General features: G+C 43.4%; 1 protein-coding gene across 3 annotated transcripts in view; it reads left to right on the top strand.

Moving 5' to 3' along the window:
* Positions 1-7,193, top strand: part of Sf3b3 (splicing factor 3b subunit 3) — a 64,029-nt gene extending 56,836 nt beyond the window's left edge. For all 3 annotated transcript variants that reach the window (XM_026399212.2, XM_026399211.2, XM_026399213.2), the window contains 8 exons: positions 189-394; positions 493-649; positions 1,574-1,699; positions 2,722-2,934; positions 3,496-3,594; positions 5,093-5,236; positions 5,837-5,941; positions 6,259-7,193. In XM_026399212.2, the coding sequence (XP_026254997.1) occupies positions 189-394; positions 493-649; positions 1,574-1,699; positions 2,722-2,934; positions 3,496-3,594; positions 5,093-5,236; positions 5,837-5,941; positions 6,259-6,399 (1,191 nt within the window). In that variant the 3' untranslated portion in view covers positions 6,400-7,193. The remainder of the gene's footprint in view (positions 1-188; positions 395-492; positions 650-1,573; positions 1,700-2,721; positions 2,935-3,495; positions 3,595-5,092; positions 5,237-5,836; positions 5,942-6,258) is intronic.
* The last annotated feature ends 18,012 nt before the right edge of the window (positions 7,194-25,205 follow it).

Genomic DNA, 25,205 nt, shown 5'->3' with positions numbered 1-25,205 from the left:
ATCCAGGTAGTGATCTTTGTACTTCCTCTCATCAGTGCATCTTTCCCTTGAATCTTTACTTTGGGAAATCCAGGTTTTAGATAACAACAGTCTTTGCTATTTTATGTGTTAAGCTTCCCCTTTAATGTTCTTGCTGCTTACCCACTTCTCACTTCTGAACACACTGACTCTTTTCTTTTTGAATTTAGGAAATGGTGGAAGCAGCAGGAGAGGATGAACGGGAGCTAGCTGCAGAAATGGCAGCAGCATTCCTCAATGAAAATCTCCCTGAATCCATTTTTGGAGCTCCCAAGGCTGGCAATGGGCAATGGGCTTCTGTGATCCGGGTGATGAATCCTATTCAGGGAAACACCCTGGATCTTGTCCAGCTGGAACAGAATGAGGCAGCTTTTAGGTAAGGAGCTTAGGACAGTTCAGGATTTATTAGGCAGGTACCAGAATTCTTTGGGTTTTGACTAATGCCTGACTCTTGGCTTCTTTCTGTTTTTATAGTGTGGCTGTGTGTAGGTTCTCCAACACTGGTGAAGACTGGTATGTGCTGGTGGGTGTGGCTAAGGACCTGATACTCAACCCTCGATCTGTGGCAGGAGGCTTTGTCTATACTTACAAGCTTGTGAACAATGGGGAAAAACTGGAGTTTTTGCACAAGGTAAGAATCAGCCAGTGATTTCCTGACTCTTAGGTTCTCCACTTTTGCTGAATTTATGAGTCAGATCTTTTGGGGATCAGCTCATTGATTCTAATCCATCTCTTGGCAGCACAGAGATAATGCTGAGGTCATGCTTTAGTGATGCACCAGTGCCTAGCTCCAAGAAGAAGCCTGGGTGCTAACCACCCACAGTGGGAAGATAGATGCACACTGAATCACCTCCTTGTTTACTGTCTCACTCAGCAAGCAGCAGTTCGTGACCAAAATTTAGCAGTTTTAAACAATTAAAATTCTGGGAAGTTACCATTTAATAGAAACAGAGTTTCTGTTTGGGAGGATAAAAAATCTGGAGATGATGTGGTGATAGTTGCATAACAGTATAAATATAGTTAATGCCTCTGAACTGTATAGACATGTCTTAAAATATAAATGATAAATTACTCCCTCAGTCCTACCATGAAGAGTGTCTTCTTGGAGTTAATCACTTCACAGACCATTCTTTGTGTTAAACTTACTGTCTCTCTCTTATAACTGTCACTTTTCACTAGCATTCCTTTTCCATCCCTCCATAAACCTCAGTCACTTCTCAGATGTTGAAACTTAACTGTTAAATTTCATGGTGGCAGTTAAACCTAGCATAGGCTGAGGGCAGCACTCATTAGGCACTAGACTTCACATTTGTGGCATTGAGCCACTTGCTAGGTGAAATGCATTGTATAGGATCTGTTTACCCAAAGATGCTGTTTCATGGAGACTCCTGCATATATGGTTTATTTCTCTCATGAGCAAAGATACATAGAGTCACTTGCTGTCTATCTTCCTGACAGGTGCCCATAGAAGCAGGCAGTTCTGGGTTGAAGGGGTGAAACTAGCTTGTGGCTGTGTGTTCTGACAGGTGTATGACCTGTTTTTTTCTCTCAAAAGACTCCAGTCGAAGAAGTCCCTGCTGCCATTGCTCCATTTCAAGGAAGGGTGTTGATTGGTGTGGGGAAGCTTTTGCGAGTCTACGACCTGGGGAAAAAGAAGTTACTCCGAAAATGTGAGAATAAGGTAAATATTCTGGTGTGGAGGCTAGGACCTAGCTATGAGGCAAGAGGGAGCATTGTTGGGGTAATGGACACGGATTCTTGAAGTCGTGTGACTTTATTAGAACCATATTATATTCCCCCTATTCCACCCTCAGAATTAGACTTCTTAATTCTTGAGAAGGGCAGAAGTAGATGATCTCATTCAAACCAAGAACCAGCTTTTTATTCTTATTTCTTATAAGGAATTTAGACATGTATTTTCACTATTATTGGGCTGGGGTTGTGGCTCAGTGGTAGAGCGCCTGCCTAGCATATGTATAAGGCACTAAGTTTGATCCTCAGTACCACATAAAATATAAATAAAACAATGGTATTGTGTCCATCTACAACTAAAAAAAATTAAAGAAAAGCTCATTCTTTTCCCTACCTTCTAGGCATTTATCGCTGACTGCTATTCTTTTGATGTGTACTTTTCCGCATACCCTATGTATGTTCTAGTCAGAGAAAGCTGGATTTTTTCTGTAGGTTCTTTTTTTTTTTTTTTTTTTTAATTATTTTTTGGGCTGGAGTTGTGGCTCAGCAATAGAGTGCTTGCCTCATACGTGTGAGGCACTGCGTTCGATTCCCTGCACCACATATAAACAAGCAAATAAAATAAAGGTCCATCAACAACTAAAAAAAATTTTTAAAAATATTTTAAAAAATATTTATTTTTTAATTATAGGTGGACACAATATATTTTTTTTTAATTTTTTTTTTTAAATATTTATTTTCTAGTTCTCGGCGGACACAACATCTTTGTTGGTATGTGGTGCTGAGGATCGAACCCGGGCCGCACGCATGCCAGGCAAGCGCGCTACCGCTTGAGCCACATCCCCAGCCCGACACAATATATTTATTTGTATGTGGTGCTGAGGATTGAATCCAGTGCCTCTCACATAGCTAGGCAAGCATTCTATCTCTGAGCCACAACCCCAGCCTCAATTTTCTGTAGGTTCAAATTCCAGAATTCATTTCTGATCTTGTTTTTTTCCCCCCCCCCAGCATATTGCCAATTATATATCTGGAATCCAGACTATTGGACATAGAGTAATTGTGTCTGATGTCCAAGAAAGTTTCATCTGGGTTCGCTACAAGCGTAATGAGAACCAGCTCATCATTTTTGCTGATGACACCTACCCCCGGTGGGTCACTACAGCTAGCCTCCTAGACTATGACACTGTGGCTGGAGCAGACAAGTTTGGTAACATTTGTGTGGTGAGTTGTTATTTACTTTGGTTACTGTGATGTGTAGGAAAGTTAAGTTTGGTTTGTGGTGTTGGTAAAGCCAACGAGCCAGGATTATGATCTCTAATATGGGAAGTAAACATGGGTATAAGATTCAGTCCTGCTAAGGCTAATTCTAAAAAACAAAAATCTTTTTGATCTTCTTACCAGTCTTTTGACATCCACTCCAAACCCCATGGTCATCTCCTTCCTTTCCATAGAATGTAATTTAATATTGATAGGTTTTGTTTGAACTAATGGATAATATTTATTTTTACCTTTTGGTAGAATCTTAGCTTGCTCAGGCCTGACTTCTTTTGTCTGTAATCTGTGGTCTAGTTTTGTTCTTTTTGTGCTGAACCTTGTTTAAAGCTTGGTTCTCTTGGATTTCTCACACCTCAGACACAGCTCCCCAGAGCAGGTATAGGATATTTGGGCTCCAGCATCTGTCTAGATAGTTTTACTTAAAAGGACCCAGGCAAGCATATTGCTTTTTGATCCAGGGGAGCAGGTTCAGGTCCCATCCCTATGATTTGTGTCACTTCCTTATAGGTGAGGCTCCCACCTAACACCAATGATGAAGTGGATGAAGATCCCACAGGAAACAAAGCCCTGTGGGACCGGGGCTTGCTCAACGGGGCCTCACAAAAGGTAAGATTGCACAAAGGGCCCAAGTGAAAGATAAGTTCACTACTTTCCCTCTTGCCCTCACTGAAGAAAGAGTCTTGATTGGATTATCCACAATGCACCTGACTGTTGAATGTTCTCTTGCATGTTCTTTATGAGTTTAAAATAGGAATTTTGGGCTGGGGATGTGGCTCAAGCGGTAGCGCGCTCGCCTGGCATGCGTGCGGCCCGGGTTCGATCCTCAGCACCACATACCAACAAAGATGTTGTGTCCGCCAAGAACTAAAAAATAAATATTAAAAATATTCTCTCTCTCTCTCTTCTCTCTATCTTTAAAATAAAATAAAATACATTTAAAAAAAACATAGATTTAAAAAAAAAATAGAAAAAAAATAAAATAAAAAAAAAATAGGAATTTTTCTGAGACATTCTGTCAATCAGTAAAAATCTATTTGGAGAACAGTGAGTGAGGTCCTTGAAAAATATGGACATAAGGTTCATTCCCAGTATTAGCCACCTCTTCTCTGGGTCTTGAACTTTGCTCATCTTCTATAGGCATATACTTTAATAGAGAATCTCTGGACTTTTTGAAGACAGATCTGTTTTAGAGAACAACCTAATGATAGCTGTTGTTTATAATTTTTATGTGGTTTTCTTTCTTTTTTTTTTTTTTTTAAGTTGTAGTTGGACACAATACTTTTATTTCACTTATTTATATTTTTTTGTGGTGTTGAGAATCAAACCCAGGGTCTTACACATGCAAAGTGAGTGCTCTACTGCTAAGCCACAACCCTAGCCCCTTCTTCCCCTTCTTTTTTTTTTTAATTGTAAACTTGATAATTTAACCAAAAGGTTTGTACATGATAATTGTTTACGAGAAATTATCTAACCTCAGTATGTTTTGAGGTACCAAGGTTTAAAATAATGAAGGAATGTAAAAAAGTGTTTTTAGATTTCAGTAATTTTTGGATTAAATTAATTAATTAACCAGTTTTGGTACTGGCGACTAAACCAGGGGTGCTTAGCCACTGAACTATATTTTTAAACTTTCTTCTTTTTTTTAAATTTTGAGACAGGGTCTCACTAAGTTACTTAGGGCCTCACTAAGTTGCTGAGGCTGGTCTCGAACTTTGATCCTCCTGCTTTAGCCTCCAAGTCGCTGATATTATAGGCAGGTGCCATTGCATTTGGCAATTTTTCAATTTTAAAAGATAATGAAATGTGCTAGGTAGAGTGGCATAACTGGAATCTCAGCTAACTCTGGGAGACTAAGGCAGGAAGATTTCAAGTTTAAGGCCAACTAAGGATTGCAGGTTTAAACAACTTAGGAAAAGTCTGTTTCAGAATTTTAAAATGGAAAGGGCTGGGGATTTTGCTTAGTAGTAGGGCATCCCTGGGTGTAATCTCTAGTTCTGACCCAGAAAAAGGTGGTTAAATGTTCCTGGAGGCACTGCTTGTCCACAGGAAGCCAGAACAGGCTCCAGAGAGCACATATAATTACTAGTTTGTTTTTGACTTGCAGGCAGAGGTGATCATGAACTACCATGTTGGGGAGACAGTGCTGTCATTACAGAAGACTACGTTGATCCCTGGAGGTTCAGAATCACTTGTCTATACCACCTTGTCAGGTGGAATTGGCATCCTTGTCCCATTCACATCCCATGAGGTGAGATTCCCCCACATGGTTTTGGCCTTGGCCTTGGCCTTTCTAATGTTGAATCTGCCTAAGAGGGAAAGTCCATTTATGTATCCTTATTTGTAATTAGGAGTGACTAGAAATTGTATAAGGTTACAGTTACAAGTGCCTGGGAGAATATGAATCCTGAATTTTTACCCCCTGAGCAAAATCATTTAATTTATATAATACTAATTCTGATTTGGGTATAGGTTATTCTCAGGCTAAAGCCCCAGAAATGGACTTCTACAGGCTAGAAATGATGGAATGTTGTCCTTTGGGGGACTCATTGTCTTATGGAATTGGCTAAGTTTGGTTCATGTCATTCTAGCCAGGAATCTGTCCTCACAGGCCACTGTTAGCAAATGACAGTGTCTCTTGTATTACAAATACAATGAGGTCTGTTTTGGTCTTTAGCTCTCTTGTTATAACAGAAAAACCTGTGACCATCAGAAGAGTGGTGAGATGTTTACTGTCTGTTCAGATGGTAAAAATCAGTGGCTCATTTGTTCATTGTGCTTGTGGAAACTATAGACTAGGAGTTGAAATCATTTTTTTTCTCAGTGACAGATTCTTTGTTTCTTCCACCAGGACCATGACTTCTTCCAACACGTAGAAATGCACCTGAGGTCTGAGCATCCCCCGCTTTGTGGGCGGGACCACCTTAGCTTTCGTTCCTATTATTTCCCTGTTAAGGTAGGTTTCTCAGCCTATTTACCTGGTCTTTTCTCTGGGCTTTTGCTTCTTAAAAGAGTAGTCCTGAGTGGGGCAGAGAGTGAGTGGATTGATAGAGGAGGCAATGATGGGGATTCATGGTTAGTAATATTCTGAGCCCTCTTCTCACAGGGCAGGCCATAGCCAGAGAAGAAGCTGTACTGGGTTTTGACAGTCTGAACTCTAGCTACTCAGGTATCTGGGGGAGAAGAAAAAGCTCTCTCTGCAGCTGCTGCTTTAGCATATGCCTTTTTCTTTGAGTATCAAACCTTTTTCTTTCTCGTACTCTTGCATGTCAGAATGTGATTGATGGAGACCTCTGTGAGCAGTTCAACTCCATGGAGCCCAATAAGCAAAAGAATGTCTCTGAAGAACTGGACCGAACCCCACCTGAGGTGTCCAAGAAGCTTGAGGATATCCGGACCCGTTATGCCTTCTGAGCCCTTGCTGTACCTGTGGGCTTGCCAGAGACACTGTTTTTGACCCTTACTACCATCATTACCACCTGTCTTCTGCTATATGGCAGGAGAAAGGAGACTGGATATTTAAGGCTGTAATATTAAAGCCAATAGCTCTCTCCCCTCAACTCTTCCCTTGGAATGACTGGTTCCCCCTAAAATTGGCACAGATTCACTCACTTCTCCCTGCCCAGCACATGATACATTGTCCCAACCCAATGCTCTATTCCTGAAACCATCTCTGCATTGATATTTGGCTCTCTTCTACTTTTGTACACACCCTTAATTTTTAACTTGTTTTTCTGTAAATACAGTTTTGTACAATGTTATTTGTGGGAGGGAGGAAGATAAGTTAAGGTGGGGCCAGGTTGGATACAATATGACTCCTAAATTCTGTCACTTGGAACCTGCCCAGAAATGCAAACCTAGTTTTTAAGGTGGCTGGCATCTGTGTTTCTTTTTCTATGAATGAGAATTTAGGTGGAAGATTTGAGTGTGAATTGGAGCAAAAACTGAGTCCACTCCTTCCTTTCAGGTTTCTATCTGGATTTCTGATAACCTGTGGCCTCCTGTCACAGGCTCCCCTGTGATTTCTTTTAGTTTTCCTGATTATTTGCTATGCAGGTGGATGTCTACCCACTGTTCCCATTGGATACTGAGGAGTGGTGGTTGATGTCTTTTCCCAGTCTAAACTCCCTTGTACTCTTGAAGTCTTAGAATGATTGGATTTAGCATGGCTCCCATCTGGGCAGTCTCATTAAACAAAGCTTCCTTCACTTCTTGAGAAAATCCTTGACTACTATGAAGGGTCAACGAAAATAGATGATCCCAATACTAGCCTTCCCTTGGGACCCGTGTGTTGCACCCTAAAGCACATGGGGTGGGGTGGGATGGGGTGGGCTGTCTACAGTGCACATCTTTGGTAGATGTCAGAGGGCCTTGGGAATAAAAGGAAGGATCACTGAGAGCCCATCAGCCAGAAGTGGCCCCGTTTCAGAAATGTTCCAGTCCCCCAGTTGGAAATTCCTCCGCCTGCCTATGTGGGAAGCCCTAATCTTTCAGGCAATCCTTCTGAGCATTGAACCCGAAGAAACCTCAGCTCACTTGCTTTCAGAATGTCATGAAGTAAAACATTGTTTACATAAATTGAGCAACTTTTCTGTCATCTACAAATGGCATTTGGTAAGAATCCAGAATGGAGGCGATTATACGTGGCCTTTAAGCAGTCCAATGTAGAGAGGATTCCTAATCCATCTTTTTTTCCCTTAATGTATAGATTGCATAGGAGATATACTTCTGAATTGCATTTAGGAAGCATTATTCCAGGACTTATTTTTTCCTATGGCCATAAATCCATTCTGTCAAATACACAAAGTATGACATTTTATTTAGGTTCCCACTCTTGTGGTCATACATGATGTGGGGTTACCTTGGTCATGTATACAAATATAAAGCTAGGAAAGTTATGTGATAAGTACATACTCTTTTAAAAAATATATATATTTTTTAGTTGTAGATAGACATAATAGCTTTCTTTTTTTTTTTTAAAGAGAGTGAGAATGAGAATTTTTTTTAATATTTATTTTTTAGTTTTTGGCGGACACAACATCTTTGTATGTGGTGCTGAGAATCGAACCCAGGCCGCATGCATGCTAGGGGAGTGCGCTACTGCTTGAGCCACATCCCCAGCCCCTATTTTATTTATTTCTATGTGGTTCCAGGGATCGAACCCAGTGCCTCACACATGCTAGGCAAGTGCTCTACACTGAGCCACAACCCCGGCCCTAGGTACATGTATAAAATCAGGAATTTTTCCCTCTGAGCTTCCTCTGTAATCTGCTCATCAGTTTGCTTGTTCTCTGCCACAGGAAGGGCTTGGGCAAGCAGAATTTCTAGAGTGCCAGTGCAAGTGTTCAGGCTTGAATTTGCTGAGGTGAGGAATTTTGCCTTATTCATAGCTACTACCTCACATCCTATAAAAGGTGTCTGACAAATATTTAGCAATTATATGAGACTGAATCTCAAGTCCCATCTCTAGTTGTTAAGGGGACCTAAGTGGCTAATTGGGTTTGGTTGAACAACGACCAGGTAAACAGAGCTGTCTGCAGCCTTGCATAAATCAGACTGCTGGGGAACTTGGAAAGGAGGAGTATTGTCAAAACTGTCATCTGCACTTGGTTATTGGGTTTGTTCCCATCCTGCTCTTCTGTTAAGCCCCTGTGACTTGGATCTAAGAGGACCAAAAAGTTTTCAGCAGCTTTCCCCAGACCTCTGGGGCCAGAGGTTGTGCAGATGTTGTTTCCTTCGGAAAATCTCTGGCCAAGAATAGCATTCCTTTTGGGGAGGGGGTTCAAGTTGGACTGTGACTGGAATGTTGCTTTTCTTGGTTTGTGTAAATGTATTGCTGGCAAAACAGCTGTTGGGACTGGGAAAGGCACTCAGGGTTCCCTATCTCACAGGGGAAGTGCTAGACGCCAGGATATGGGTGGCTTTCATGACTGCAGCTTTTCTGGAGCTCTTCAGAGGGGAACCTGAAATGCTGAGTCATTCTTCAATGGCTTTCAAATCTCTTCAGTTCCTAAATTTGTGTGTGTGTGTGTGTGTGTGTGTGAGAGAGAGAGAGAGAGAGAGAGAGAGAGTTACTGAGGATTGAAACCAGGGTTTTGTACATACTATGCAAATGCTACCAATGAGGTACAGCCACAGACTGTCCCTTTTATTCTTTTTAGTTATACATAACAGTAGGCATATCTCAAATACATGGAGTATAACTTCCCATTCTTATGGTTGTACATGTATGTATACATACACGGGTCACCTCTTGCACTTTAGGAGTCTTGTTGAAGAATTTGTATTCATATGTGAACATAGGAAAGTTGTGTCCAATTCATTCCCCTGTCTTCCATTCTCATTCCCCGCTCCAATCTGATGACCCCCAACCTCCTTAGGGCAATGAGTGGGGGTTGCCTATTGTAAGTCAGCATCTACGTATCAGAACATTCAGCCTTTGGTTTTTGAGGATTGGCTTATTTCACTTAACCTTGAATCTCCAGTTCCATCCATTTATTTGCAAATGCTATAACTTCATTCTTTATGGCTGAGTAATATTACATTGTATATACAAGCCACATTTTCTTTATCCATTCATTTGTTGAAGTGCACCTAGGTTGATTCCATAGCTTAGCTGTTGTGAATTAAGCTTCTATAACATTGATGTGGCTATATCAGTGTAGTATGCTGATTTTTAAGTCCTTTGGGTATATTCTAAGGAGTGGAATAACTGGGTCAAATGGTGGTTTCATTCTAAGTTTTCTTTTTCTTTTTTAAGTTGTAGTTGGACACAATACCTTGATTTTTATTTTTATGTGGTGCTGAGGCTCAAACTCGGCACCTCCTACGTGCTAGGTGAGTGCTCTACAGCTGAGCCACAACCTCAGCCCCCCATCCTAGGTTTTCTGAGGAATCTCCATACTGCTTTCCAGAGTGGTTGCACAAATTTGCAGTCCCACCAGCAATGTATGAATATATCTTTTCCCCCACATCCTTGCCAACATTGTTACTTGTATTCTTGATAATTGCCATTCAGACTGGAGTGAGATGAAATCTCAGTGTAGTTTTAATTTTCATGTATCTAATTACTAATGATGTTGAATACTTTTTCATCATATTTGTTGACAGGTCATATTTCTTCTTCTGTGAAGTGTCCAGTTCCTTTGCCCATTTATTGATTGGGTGGTTCCATTTATTGATTGGGTAGTTACATTTATTGATTGGAACATGGTAGGGACTCATTAAACACCTGCTTGGCTGTGGTTGTTTTGGAGACCTGAAAGCCCAACTTTGTAGGGCTCGTGTGATGTTTGTTTTTGGTGTTTCGTTTTTTGAGTTCTTTTTATCTCCTGGAGATTAATGCTCTATCTGATGTGCAGGTGGCAAAGATATTCTCCCATTCTGTAGACTCTCTTCACATTCTTGATTGATTCCTTTGCTGTGAAGAAGCCTTTTAGTTTGATACCATCCCATTTATTGATTCTTGATTTTACCTCTTGCACTTTAGGAATCTTGTTGTAGAATTTGTTTCCTAAGGCACCATGATGGAGATTTGAGCCTACTTTTTCTGCTAGTAGGTGCAGGTTTCTACTCTAATGGCTAGGTCCTTGATCCACTTTGAGTTGAGATTTGGGCAGGGTGAGAGGGGTCTAATTTCATTTTGCTACACACAGATTTCCAGTTTTCCCAGCACCACTTGTTGAAGAGGCTATCTTTTCTCTAATGTATGATTATGGATCCTTTACATAGTATAACTGTATTTGTGTGCCCAGACCCCCTTTTTATTATTTTATTTTTGAAGCAGAATCTCAATGTTACTCAGGCTGGCCTTGAATTTGTCATTCTCATGCCTCAGCCTCCCAAGTAATTGAGATTACAAGGCATTGCCACTGTGACCAACCTAAATTCTGTTTTTCTTTTTGGAAACAGGGTCTCAGAGTTACTGAGTCTGCTTTGAACTTGCATTCCTCCTGCCTCAGCCTCCCTAGTCTCTGGGTTTATAGGGGTACACTACCATGCCCAGCTCCTAAATTCTGTTCTCTATTCAAAGTAGAAATGCTGTGTGTTTGTGTGAGTCATCCACTTTCTCATTTGCACATGAAATATGTGTGCATATTTTAAGTTTATTGCACTCTTAAAATTAATTTTCAAGGGCTGGCTATATTCAGAGCACAGAACTCCTGCAAAAATCAAAGCCTACCCAAAAAAAGAATGTGGGGAAATAGATGGCTCACTTTGGGGAACATCGTAGAGACTCATTAAACACCTGCTTGGCTGTGGTTGTTTTGGAGACCTGAAAGCTCAACTTTGTAGGGCTCATGTGATGTTTGGGTGAACTGAAATCAGGTATAGATCATAGTGTTGGAAGCATCCCTATCACCAGTCTGAACCAATAAAAGCAAGATCTTTTTCATGAGAAGCTTGGAAAGCCATCATCAGGATACTGCCAGCCCCTAGAAGAGTGTGTTTACTTAGCACCTACTCTGCCCTTTCTCCTAAGTCTGCTCCTACGTCCTCCAGAGGTTGGAGGAGAGTGTTGATAATTTGGCAGTCTGCCCTTCAGAATAGCCTAACACCCATGCTCCATTTCCTCAAAACAAATGCACAACCTAGAGACTATTGGGAAAACTTGGAAGTTTGCAAGTCTAAAAAATGAGGAGGTGGTGCCAGGTACAGTGGTTCACACCTGTAATCCTAGCAACTTGGTCTACTGAGGCAGGAGGATCACATGTTCAAGGCCAGCCTAAGCAAATTGGTGAGGCCCTGTCTTGAAACAAAAGGATTGAAGTTGTAGTTAAGAGGTAGAACACTTATGCATGAGATCTTGGATTCAATTGCCAGTACCTTGGGCAGCCAAGGGTTTTAGGACAGAAAATGGTAACTTCTAGTGACCTTTGCTGGACATTAGAATAGTCTCTCTGTCAGAATAGACTCAAGAGTCTCGTAATGCCTGGGCTGAATATATCTCAATCTGATATAAATGATCAGATCTGGAAATCACTAGCTATGATAGGTAAGGAGGGAATATTGCTGCTTACTCAAAACAACAAAAAAAATGTTACCAAAGAAAATTTAGTTTAGAACTTGCAGTTATGAAAAAGAGACAGGGAGAGGGCTCTGGAAATAGCTGAAGGACTGTGTTCAGCATCACTGTACCTTGCCCACCCCTGAATCCAGCTGCTCTGTCATACCCAGTCAGAGGCAAGCCTACATCAGTTCTGGCCTCTTACCTGCCAGAACCTGGACTTCAAAGACTCACCCGACAGAACTCTCCCCACTTCTCTGACTGCAAACAAAATCTCTCCTTAATGAGAGTCTCTGCAGCTACTCTGAAGGTTGAGGTGAGTAGGATCTCAAGTTGGAGCCTAGCCTGAGCAAGACCCTGTGTCAAAAAAAAAAAAAAATGGGGTTGGGAATGCAGCTCCATGGTAGTGCAGCCCTGGGTTCAATCCCTAGTACTGCAAGGAAAAAAAAAAAATGTTGCTTTTGATGAGGTTGGTTGGGGACTTGCCATCTTTCAGGCCATGAACGTGTGTGTAAGCTAGTGACATGATAGTCAAGACAGGTATTAATAACTGGGTTATTGGGCCCCAAAGCTGTTAGACATGCTGGGGGCTCTCCTTTAAGGATCTGATGTAACTGAAGAAAGGCAACTTTGCCACACAAAGCCATCAGAAGCAAGGCTCCATCTGTCAAATGCCAAGCAGGAAAGAAGTCTATGGCGAAAACATTGGACATGGCATCAGATGGCTTGTGGTTCACTACCTCTAAGCTCCATCTGGGTTTCCTGGCTATAAAATGATAAAAGCAAGACTGACTGACCTATGGCTGTGGTAACAGGGACATGCTGAGCATCCAGGGTCTGAAGAGCCATGGCCCTGGAAGACCCCAAGCCACCTCCATTGTGAACCCTTTGTGTTATATAGGGACACTGGGGAAGGAGGGCATCCTTTCCAGCCAAGAGTCCCCAGTGAGGTCCTGTGACTGTGTCCCCATCATCTTTGCCCCCTCTGCCTCCCAGGGACTGCCTGTGAATCAAGCCTCAGCAGAGCTCCTCAGCATGGCCTTGCAGAGGGTGTAGCCAGGGTAGCCACTGCTAGGGAGTGGAGGTGGGGCAGTAGCTGTGTACATTCCAGTGTGGGCACATTGCAAGTTCAGGGAATCCAGCTTTCTCCAGTCAACTAAGGAAGCATTTCTTTAACTGCCAAATCAATTCCCATTTAGAATAAGCCCTGCTCTCATGTCCAGGCCGGCCCTCCCAGACTAGCTGCAGTGGAATCCTAGATGTTAACAAGGGGCCCTAATGAAGGGTTCTGTGCTCACATTCTGGGAAGGACCGCAAAGTCCCCTCCTCGGTAGTTCACTTCTTTGAACAACAGCATCCATTGTGATGTCCGGTGGTGGGAGAGCCGAAGGATGCCTTGAGGGGAGGGAGTTGGCCACCCCCAACTACTCCAAATACAGTCTAGTAAAATCAGGGAACTTGCTTTGAAAACTACTCTGGAAAGGTTATTGTGCTATCCCTGAAGACCCACAGAACTCGCTAGAGAGGGCCACCCCCAGACCAGTCACTGTGATCCAGGTAAAACAAGACTTCCCATGCCTTTGCAGATAGATTGAGGGAGAGGCTCTTCTTTTTCCAGGAGTAACCACAGGGCTGGGTCTGAGGCTTTGGGGTTAGACTCAGTAACCAGCTCTGGAATTTTCCACCTCCCTAAACTCAGGTCCCTATCTGAAGACTGGTAGACTTGGTCATTTTTCTGTCTCCAGCAGTGGTATTATGCATCAGAGAAAGGCCTTTTCTAGAACTAATGTCCCTATATGCACAAGCTTCAGTGATTACAGCATCACCAGCTGTATTCAGTTTTGTAATGAGGTTTTGGGGTTTTTTGGTTTTGTTTTTCTTGTTGTTGGTACTGAGGATTGAACCCAGGGTTCTTAATGACTGAGCTACATCCCCAGCCCTTTTCATTTTTTTATTTTAGACAGAGTCTTGCTAAGTTGCTTAGGGCCTACATTGCTTGAACTTGCAATCCTCCTGCTTCAACCTTCTGAGTCACTGAGAAGGATAAGTTTTTTGTCAAGATCCCCATGTTCTGGAGGGGATCTCTTAAAACACTCCAACCTGCCTGAAAGCCATGGTTTGATTTCTAGGGACTCACACCATACTTGCCCTTGGTCAGAACTGTCCCCTGACTGATCCTCTGTATTTGAGTCTCCTTACACTGCACTTCAAGGCAGGCTGGGGCCATGTGGCCCTGCCCCACCCTTGCTTGGCTCCAGTTCCAACTTCCAGAGTGAAGTTGGAGCTGCAGTGGCTTGCATTCCCCGCCCTTCTCATCAGATGGGAAGCCTAGTTTGTGGGCTGGGGGCAGCCACAGCTTTCCCCATCTGGTGCCCACTGCCCACAGTCCCTAGGCATCTGCTCCAGGACTTAGAACCCCTTAAAGCTGAAAGCAAGCCTTAGAAGACCACAGCCTGGCACTCAAGCAGGTAAGAAGCAGAGTTGTTTTTTTTTGTTTTTTGTTTTTTTTCATAGGATTGCTCTCTCTCTGTTACTTATGACTGGCTAAACCTCATTATTTAGCTGCTGCTGCTTCTTCACCCATCACAGCAAGAGGAACATGAACTAGAATTGACAAAAACAGTCCCAGCCAAGAAACTCCAGAATACATCTCAGAAATGGTGTGAATTGTCTGCTCTGGGTTTTGTTTTTTAACATTTGCCTTCACAGCCTTGCAGGAAAAAGCAGATACACAAATCCATAAAACAAGTTACCCCTTCTGAGTTTTATCAGTCTTCAAACCCACATTCCGAAAAGGTTGTTCTGGGTTCCTGGGGGTTACTCCACCATGTATTTATTGTTTTGTATCTTTAGACCCTTAATGTATCACGTGCATGAATTATCACTTGCATGAATTACCTTATCAAAAGTTAATTGATGTAAAATTCTTTAAAAGAAAGGAAAAATAGCATTAGTAAGCCTTCCTTGTTCAGTGTTTCTTTTTTTAATTATTTTTTTGTTGTTGTCAATGGATCTTTTATTTTATTTATTTATTTATATGTGGCGCAGGGTCTCACACATGCCAGGCAAGCCACAACTCCAGCCCCAGACAGTGTTTCTGAAATTAAAACAAAGTGTTCTGCTTTTACACTTTGAACTTGTTTTAAATGCACAGAAACTATGACACTTAAGGTCCATGTGGTATTTGCCACAATAACAACCCATCCTAGGATGCCTTTGCCTCTTGATGAGGAAGGTGGATTGCTTCCAGGTGTTTTGTAATTAATAATTCATCTTTTATGGACAACTCTGTGAAAATAACTTTTTTGGGTCTTTTTAGTTTTGCTGAGGTTTCCCCCCCACCCCACTTCCTGTAGTTTATTCTCCATCCAGGATGAATACTTGGGACAAAGGGCAAAGACATTTTTGTTTATCCATTCAAGTTACACATGGGGTCAGCTCCCTCAGAAGAATTATAGGACTCATTTACTAATTTCCAGGACCCTGGTGGCATGATGAGGTTGGTGGGGAACTTGTGTTCTCTGGGGATTTTTAAGGAAGGTGAATGGAATCAGTCTAGTATAGTTGTTAAGAGCTTGGTTTGTATACAGTAGTTGGCTGACTGAGAACTCTCACCTAGTAACTTCATTGCCTCTCAGTTCATGTGTAAAGTACAGATTATGAAACTTCTTAGGGATGTCAGAAGACAGAGACAGTGTATGTGAAGTATAATGTCTGCTACTCAGGAAGCACTCCAGAGGGTGCTTCCAAGCTGGAGCTCTCCCTGAGCCATTTTATAAGCTAGGCAGGAGAAAGTCAAGTCATCTTCTTCTTCAGCCCCATTGTACCTGGAATGAAAAGTTTACTCACTCTTTAGATATGTGTGTGTATGTATATGTGTGTGTGTGTGTGTGTGTGTGTGTGTGTGTGTGAGTGTGTGTGTGTATGTATGTATTTGATACCAGGGATTGAACTCAGGGGCACTTGACCACTGAGCCACATTCCCTATTTTGTATTTTATTTAGAGACAGGGTCTCACAGAGTTGCTTAGCGCCTTGCTTTTGCTGAGCCTGGCTTTGAATTCGTGATCCTCCTGCTCTCAGCCTTCCAAGCAGTGGTGATTACAGGTGTGAGCCACTGCACCCAGCGAGAGAACTTTTTGATTATAATGCCATGTGTTCCTAGGATGGAGGGCTGGGCATTAGGGTCAGGCCTCCTCCTTCAAAGGATCCTAGGCTCTCAGCTACCCCTGCTATGAGATGAGGATGCACCCTTCCTGGCTCTCAGACACCTTCCTTATAACTCAGGCTTGGACAGAATAAGAATTCCCAGGAAGTCTGTGGGTGCACCATCTATTCCTTTCCCAGCTGCCACTATGGTAGGTTGCTGGGTGCCACAGATGCTGTACAGCACAATGAGTTCAGGCTCTGGATCCAGTGAGACTGGATTCCAATCCTAATAGTACCACTCCCCACCTGTGGGCTGTTATTGGCCCCCTCTAAGCCTTTGTGTCCTCATCTGTGAAATGGAAATCTGAAAACTTGTGCCATAGTATTACATGAGACAGCACAGATAAACATCTGGCACTTAGGGGCCCATTATTATGAAAGATTAAGGTTCTGGTCCAAGACCTTTGCGAAATGTAGCCAAATTAATCATAAAGATATACAGAAAAGTAATGTATTCATTATCTCTGTCAATAAACATTAATCTGGCTGGCTGGGTGCTGGAAACCAGGTGACAACTGCATAAGACAGCCTCCCTGCTCTTGAAATAGCACCCAGTGTTGAGAAAGCAGGGACAATGATCACTTCAGTCTGGGCACTCAGGAAACCGCCCTAAGCTGAAGGACAAAGAGTAGCCTGTTAGGCAGGGACTGAGAGGAAGGGGAAAAGTAAGTGCCAAAGCCAAGTGGAATTTGGAGAGGGATGGGAAGCTCTGGGGACTGCAGAGCTAGCTGGGTATAGGGAAAGGGGGCATTGGCATGAGATCAGATGGTCAGTTGGGACCAAGCTGTGAAAAGCCTGGAAGGTCAAGTGGGAATTTAAACTTGATCTCAATGACTTAAGGGTTTAAGCAGATTTGAAATTCTGTGCTGGCAATTTCAGGGGGCATGGTATTGGGTGTCTGGCATGCCCCCAGCCTTCTACTCCATCTCAGGGACTTTGGTGGCACCCAGAAAAATTAAGTGCCAAGAATGGAATCTTCAGGTTAGGCCTAGTGCAGGGAAGCCTAGCTGGGGACTTGGGGCCCTGGTTTCTGGGGCTCTGATCCCAGCCATCACCACCAGAGACTGTGGATTTCTTCTACAGTCTCAGATTAGGGCTCAGGACAATTAGGCTGTCCCCACTCCCATCCTCTGCCCCTGATCCTAGGACAATACTGTCCTGTAGCTGCCCTGATTCAGACTTGGGAGGAAGAGACCACTTGTCTGAAATGGGCAGTCTGTCCCTTTGAGCCTAAAAGAGACTCCATGGAAATTGGAGAACTGTGGTCTCCAGGCCTGGGACAATCCCAAGGGGGTTCTAGGCTGTGGTTGTCCTCTGTGCTTGTGTTTGAGAATCATGTCCCACAATTGTGGAGTGGTGTCTTTCTTCTGAGACCTGTGCTGAGGTTGGCCTGAGAACTACCTCCTGAGTTTCCCAGGGACTGCAGGGAGAGATGTGTCCATGAATGGCAGCCTGGAAGGTCACTGACCCTGCCTGGAGGACCAGCCAGTCTGCCCCTTGAGCCTCTTCAGGCCAGGGATGTGTATGTGTTGAGTCTTGGCTACAGTTAGAAAGGTTTAGGTGATGAATTTAAAAGACAAGGAGATGTGGACCTCCCAGAATTTTTAGGCTGAAGTTTGGAGAGACTGAAGCCAAGCAGTGATAAAAGAGGAGAATGGTAGATAAGTGGTCAGGGCAGAGCAAGAACATACCAGGTCTTGGAGGCCATGGTTAGGATTTTGATTTTCATCTTAGTAAGAGAGGCCAGAGAGGACTTTGAATTGAGGATGATATGACCTGGCCTTGGCTCCTCCCCAACCCTGAACCCAGGGGCTCACATGTGAGCTTACTAGGCATTCACTATTCCATTAACTACACCCCAACTCTTCTTTTTAAACTTTGAGAAAGGATCTTGCTAAGTTGCCTAGGCTGGCCTCAAACTTGTGGTCCTCCTGCCTCGGCCTCCTGGGTTTATAGGTATGTGCCAAGCACACCCAGCTCTGGCAACTGTTAGGAAAGATCAGGCCCCTGTTTCAAAGCTTTCTGGGCTTCCCATTGTCTCTGGCAGCATGAGAAAGTCCACATTCAGACTAAGAACTGGTGTTTCCTGCTTTATCTTCCAATTTTCTTATGTCATTAAAATCTCTTTGCAAGCATTTCTTACCATTTTAATATTATTTGAGTTCAGTTGTGTTAAGTACATGTGTACTGTTGTGCAACAGGTCTTGCAAAACTGTAACTCTATATCCACTAAATAATTCCCTTTCTCCTCTCTCTGGCCTCTGGTAAATATCTTTCTACTTTCTATCTATATGATTTCGTCTGCTCTAGATTCACTGTGTAAGCGAAATCACAGCATTTCCACCCCCCCCCCGCCCCACAGTACTGGGATCTAACCTAGGGGGCTCTACGACTGAGCTGTATCCCCACCCCTTTTTATTTTATTTTGAGACAGGCTCTTGCTAGGTTATTATGGTTAGTCTGGAACTTAGGATCCTCCTGCAGCAGCCCCCCTCAGTAGCTGGGATTATAGGAGTGTACCACTGCACCCCACTCAATAATTTTGAGACTGGTTTATTTCAATTAGTAGAGCATCTTCAATGTTCATTCATGTTGTATCATGTGTCAGGATCTCCTTACTTTTTAAGGTTGAATGACACTTCATCTTTTATATACACATTATGTTTTGCTTATCCATTCATCTGTCAACACTTACATTGCTTCCATCTCTTGGCTATTGTGAATAATATGTTTATAAATAGGTGAGTGTACAGGTATCATGTTGAGTCTCTGCTTTCAATTATTTTCAATATATACCCCAAAGTAAATTAGATGGATCACATGGTAATTCTATTTTTATTTATTTATTTTTTTGAGGAACCACTATACAATGCACAATTTTTTGTATGACTCTACATCCTGATCAAGACTTCTTATTTTCTGGTAACAATAGTAGTAGTTTCTGTTCCTGTTGATATGAATGCAAAGAGGTATCTTATTGAGGTTTTTTTTTTTTGTTTCCCTGATGACCAACAATATTTTCATACACTTGTTATCCATTTGTATATCATCTTTGGCAAAGTGTCTATTCAAGTCCTTTGCCATGTTTTTATTGGGTTATTTGATTCTTGGTTATTGAGTTGTAGTTCTATATAAATTCTAGATATTAACTCCTTATCATTATCTAATTTGCAAGCATTTGCTCCTACCTATAGGTCACCTTTTCATTCTGTTGATCACGTCCTGTCCGCACAGACTTATGTTTTGATGTAGTCTCATTTATTGACCTTTGCTTTTGCTGCCTGAGTTTTTGGGGTCATACTGAGAAATAATGGCCATGTCCAAAATCACGAAGCTTTTCCTCCTGCTTTCTTCTAGGAGTTCTAGAGTTTTTAGTCTCATATCTTTGCAAGCATTTTTGTAGCTTTATTGTTTTTATTATGTGAATATTATAAAAAATACCAACAATTCAGAAGAGAATAAGACAAAAATCCTTGCTTTCCCAGCAGAGGTCCTCAACCTCTAATGATATTTGACGGGGCAACTATCCAGACAGTGCCCCACTTTATCACCTTCTAAAGTATAATGCGCACATGAATCATCACTGGGGAGTTGAAATACAGGTTCTGGTTCTGAAGAACTGGGGTGGGGCCCCCAAATCTGTTTCTAACAGGTTCTTGGGTGATGCTTACTACTGCTACTGATCAGGAATCCATTCCTGGAGTAGTGAGTCTGTCTATATAAACACACATAGGATCATCTATGTATGACTTTTCTTATTTGTTTATTTCCCTACTCAACAGTATGTCATGGAATACCAATAAGTGTAAATCTCCATCATTCTTTTTATCAACTTAATAATCCCATTAATAAGTAAGGCTTATCAATGAGTCCCTCTTGAGTACATTCAACGTGCTGCCAAGTTATCATTATTACAAATAATATGGCAGCAAATATATTTGTGTTCCTATATTAATTTCACCAAAAGAATTACTGTTATTTTGTTTATTTGTTTTTCTAAGAAGACCAGAACAGTGGCTGGGCATGGTGGGCATGCCTATAATCTCAGCACCTCTGGAGGCTAAGACAGGAGGATTGCAATTTCAAGACCAGCCTCAGCAACTAAGCAAGACCCTGTCTCATAATTTTAAAAAGACTGGGGATATAGCTTAGTGATAAAGCAACCCTAGATTCAATCTCCAGTAGCAAACCAAACAAAAACCAAAACAAATGCCCTCAAATATGTTACTCCTTAAAGGAGTCGCCTGAGAGGCTGACTTCTTAATCTCAAGGCTCCGCCAACCCCTCCAGGGAGAGGGCAGAGTGGATAGCAGTGTGGAGTAGGGATGGATGGTATGGGAGAAGGCAGCAGTGGCAGGCACTGTTTGCTGTCCACCCTTCAACCTGGTACAGTATGACCAGTACTCACTTAATGCTTACATACAACTCCCTGCAAGCTTCCATTTATTCTCCCCCCATTTCACAGATGAAGAGATTGAGGTCCAGGGAAGTCTCCTAGTTTGCCCATGGTCATGCAAATGGAAAATGACAGTGTTGAGATGTGGATCAGGATGGGGTGTGCCAGGTCTGCCTCTAGGTGTCTCATTGCTTAGGTGGCCTCAATGGCTCCACCAGATTCTAAAATCCATGTTGCCCCCTTGCTTTCTCCCCAATGCTCCAAGATCTATCTGGCAGCTGCCTGTCCAAGAGGGAAGCCTGGCCTGAAGTGCTGGTTCCAGGGTTGCCTAGGTTGGGGGAACACAGGGTCTGGGGGAAGTCTTACATCTCACAGGGGTAGTCTCCTTCAGCATCACTGGCTCCTCCTTGGCCGGGACCTGCAAGAAGCTCAATGTTGGAGGTCACAGACAGGCCTGAGCTTGAATCCCAGCCCTGCCATCTGCTGCCCATGGGACCTTTGGCAAGTCACCAATCTTTACCAGTCCCCTGTCCTCTGCCATAAAACGGGGATAAAAATGGTATCTTCCTAAACTACCTTGCATCTATCAGGATGGCTACTATCCAAACAAAAGCAAAACCAGAAAACCAGTGTTGGTGAGAACATGGAGAAATTGGAAACTCACACACTATTGTGAATGCAAATCAGTTGTAGGCCCTGGGAAAGCAGCACGGCTGTTCCTCAAAAAACTAAAAAGAGAATCCCCACATGATCCAGCAGCAGCCCCGCTTCTGGGTGTATACTGAAAAGAACTAAAAGCAAGGTCCCAGGAAAGTGAGACATTTGTACATGTATGTTCATTATTCATAAATAGCCAAGAAGTGGAAGCAACTCATCATCCACAGAAGAATGTGCAAGTCAAACTCCATATGATGGAGTTTAATTCAGCCTTTAAAAGGAAGGAAATCGGGCTGGGGATGTGGCTCAAGCGGTAGCGCGCTCGCCTGGCGTGCGTGCGGCCAGGGTTCGATCCTCAGCACCACATACCAACAAAGATGTTGTGTCCGCCGAGAACTAAGAAAAAATAAATAAATAATTCTCTCTCTCTCTCTCTCTCTCTCTCTCTCTCTCTCTGTCCCCCTCTCACTCTCTCTTAAAATAAATAAATAAATAAATAAATAAAAGGAAGGAAATCCTGTCACAGGCTACAACCTGAATGAAGCTTGAGGATATTCTGCTAAGTGAAATGAACCAGGCACAAAAAGACAAATACTGTGTGATCTCACTTACCTAAGTTTCTCAGAGTGATCAAATTCATAGAAATAGAAAGTGGAATGGTGGAAGGAGGGGAGAATGGGTATGAGTTTGTTTTGCAAGATGTAGTTCTGGAGATGATGGTGGTGATGGTTGCACAACAGTATGAATGTTCTCAATGCCACAGAAAAATGTGATACATTTTATGTTATGTGGGTTTTTTTTTTAAACCACAATAAAGAGATGTCTCCCAGGGATTCTGTGGGGCTTGTGTGAGGCCTTGCCTGTGAACTATTATTAGCAGGAGGGCTGTGGAAATCCAAAGCTTTCTGCCCCCAATCGGGTATTGCTGAAGAGACAGCAACAGGCCTGGGTATTAGAGGGGTGTCTGTGTCCCTGTGGAAGGAATTGCTCCATCTGGGAGAGGCTGAGGTTCAGGGGAGGCTTGCTGGAGCAGTGGCAGGGGCCCAGCTCAGGAGATCCCGAGCATTTGTGGGATGGGTGGATTGCAGACATTGGAAAGTCCCTGGCAGGAAACTTGCTTCCACTAAGGGGCAGCTTACAGGGTGCAGATTTTGGCTCAGCCTGTGAACTTGTGTTCAGAGCTGTCTGAATGTGGAGCAGGCTGCCTCGTAGAGTGTGAGTCCTCTCTAGTGGAGGCATGTAAGAAGAGGCTGGGCGAGATGCAGAGAAGACTCCTGTTTGAGGTAGGGGTGGAACCAGGGGTTTCTCAGGCTCTGTGCCTTTCTGATGTGATCAGTCCCGGTGTGTGTGAAGTTGGGACCCAGCTCAGAGGGAGGGGGCAGATGGGAGGAGGGAGAATTGCTCCCAGCCCTCCCCTCATAACAGTGATGACAATTGCTGCCACCCATACTCACACTGGGCCATTCACTGGGTTAAATGCTGAACAGGCTGGATTCAGTCCTCACCTGTGTACAGCAGGTGCTGTTCATACCCAGGAGCCAAGGCTGGGACTGAAGTCTCTGCCCAAGGACAGCTAGTATGTGGTGGGTGGGATAAACCCACGCAGTCTCACTGGAGCCCTTTATGCTGGGCAGAAGTCTCCCTGCTCAACTCCCCCAAGATGACTGCTCCGCCCCTGTTCCTGGCAGTGCATCCCCAGGGACCAACACTCTCCCAGGTGCAGCTCTAGCTTCCACGCCTCCCTGACCAGTGACTCAGCACTGCCCCACCTCTGGCTGGCATCACATGTCACACCTCAGCCTTGCTCCTCTGAGAGTCAGGCCCAACCTGTTTCGTTCTCCAGGATCTGAGCATACCACTGGCCTTGACTGGAAGCCAGGCCATGTCACTCAGTGCCTCCCTTCTCCTTCCATTAAGTGGGACCCTCCTTAAATACTTCTCCCAGAACTCCAAGTCTTTCCTATGGTTTTGAGTTCATTTGGACTTTTTGATAATTGTGTGTTTTCTAACCCAGCTCTCTGGATGCCAAGACCTTGTCCACATGACCCAGTCGATCCAGCTCCAGCTTAGCGCCCAACAGGCAGTAAATGCCATCACTAATGGGGACGATATGGTGGCCTCCTCTGGCCTCCAATCTGAGACAAAACTACTACCATGTTTATAGCTGCAGTGAAGGAAGCCCCGGCAGTGACAGCAGTTAATCTAGAATGTCATCAGTTAGCTTGGGTGACAGTTGCTTGGTGTTAAGGTGCAGGGGAGCTATCCTTGACCTGTGCCTGGAAGCGTGGGCCCTGGACAAGCACTCTCTTGTGGGATCACACAGAGCCCAGTTAAGGAAGTGCTGTTGTTATGTCCATATTGCAGATGAGGAAACAGAGGCTCTGAGAGGTTAAGCCATGCTCAGGACCCCAGAGTTTTCCTTTGCCTCATTGTGCCCCTTGAAGCTTGTGTCGGTTGCTGGGTCTGATGATAGCAACATTAGTGTCCCTCACAGCTTGCCGGTGCCACATTTACTTAAGCTTTCTCTTCTACTCCTCCTGTGCACCTCTGTCCTAGGTGAAGGCTCTGGTAGTGCTATTTTATAGATAGAAAAGTCTCTTAGGGACTCCCCCCAAATCCCACAGTGGGAAGGGGCACACTGGGGCAGAGTAGTGGTCCATTGGTAGCCCCTACTCTCCAGGCTCCTTCCCACTTCTATGCTGGGATGCAGGCTTCATAAGTCTCTCCATGGTCTCCTTGGAGGGGATGTCCCAGACCTCAGTGACGCTGGTGATGCAGAGGCCAGCAGGCCAGCTGGACCAGCTGAGGTTGGGCCAGGGCCAGGTACTTTCCACTGTCTTCCCACAGGCAGGAAGGCTTCTTTCATGGGCTTCTTATCTGGAGAGAAGGCCACCTGGTCGTCCTCATCCCCACTCCTTTCCCTGGTCCACCCCCTGTCATTTTCTGAGGGAACAGGAGAGCCACTCCTCTCTGTCCGTGGAAATCATGCAGGCCGAATGAGCTTTGATTCTCTAAATTACAGTGAGAGTTCTGGAATCCTTAACCTGGACTCGTAGAGCATGGGTGTCACCCTGGAGGAGGATGTTAGTTACATGAGAACTTGAACCCTGAGCCATCTGCCTGCTAACATTTGCTGAACAGCTAATGTTTAAAACTCTTTTTTAAAAATTTCTTTAGGGTTGGGGATGTGGCTCAAGCGCTTGCCTGGCATGCGCGGGGCACTGGGTTCGATCCTCAGCACTACATAAAAATAAAAATAAAAAAAAAAGATGTTGTGTCCACTGAAAAATTTTTAAAAAATTTCTTTAAAAAATAATCAAGGCTGGGGTTGCACCTCAGCAATAGGGTATGTACAAAGACTGGGCTTTCATCCCCAGTGCTGCAAAAATACATTTAAAATTTTAAAAAATCAATTGTATAGTCTTAGATTTACAGAAAAATTGAGCATCTAGAGTTCCATTTAGCTGCCCCAACCCCAGCACAAAATCTCCCTCATTGTTAGCATGTTGCATTTGTGTCCTCATACCCTTGGTCTGATAATAACACATAATATGAACTTAATAATTTAAAGTCCATAGTTTCCGCTGGGGCCTCACTTTTCCTGTTGTACAGTTCTATGGATTTTGACAAATGTATAGTGACAGGTATCACACAGAACTGTTCCTCTGCCCTATGGCTCCCCTGTGTCCCAGCTGTTCAGCTCTCCTCACACCTGCAACCACTGATCTTTTAACTGTCTCCCTACTTTTGCCTTTTCCAGAATGTCACATAGCAGAACTTACACAGTAGGTGGCCTTTTCAGATGGGTTTCTTTCATACAGATATATGTTCCTGTATGTCTTTTGGTGGCTCGATAGCTTTTTCTTTTTGTTGTTGAGTAATATTCCATTGTATGGCTATACCACAGTTTATTTATTCCTTCATCTATTTACTGATTGCCACTAGTTTTTTT

This window comes from Urocitellus parryii, chromosome 15 (genome assembly GCF_045843805.1).
Source record: "Urocitellus parryii isolate mUroPar1 chromosome 15, mUroPar1.hap1, whole genome shotgun sequence".
In the NCBI taxonomy this organism is placed as follows: Eukaryota; Metazoa; Chordata; class Mammalia; order Rodentia; family Sciuridae; genus Urocitellus; species Urocitellus parryii.
The sequence above is the reverse complement of the archived record's forward strand: the minus strand, read 5'-3'. Positions and strand labels throughout refer to the sequence as shown.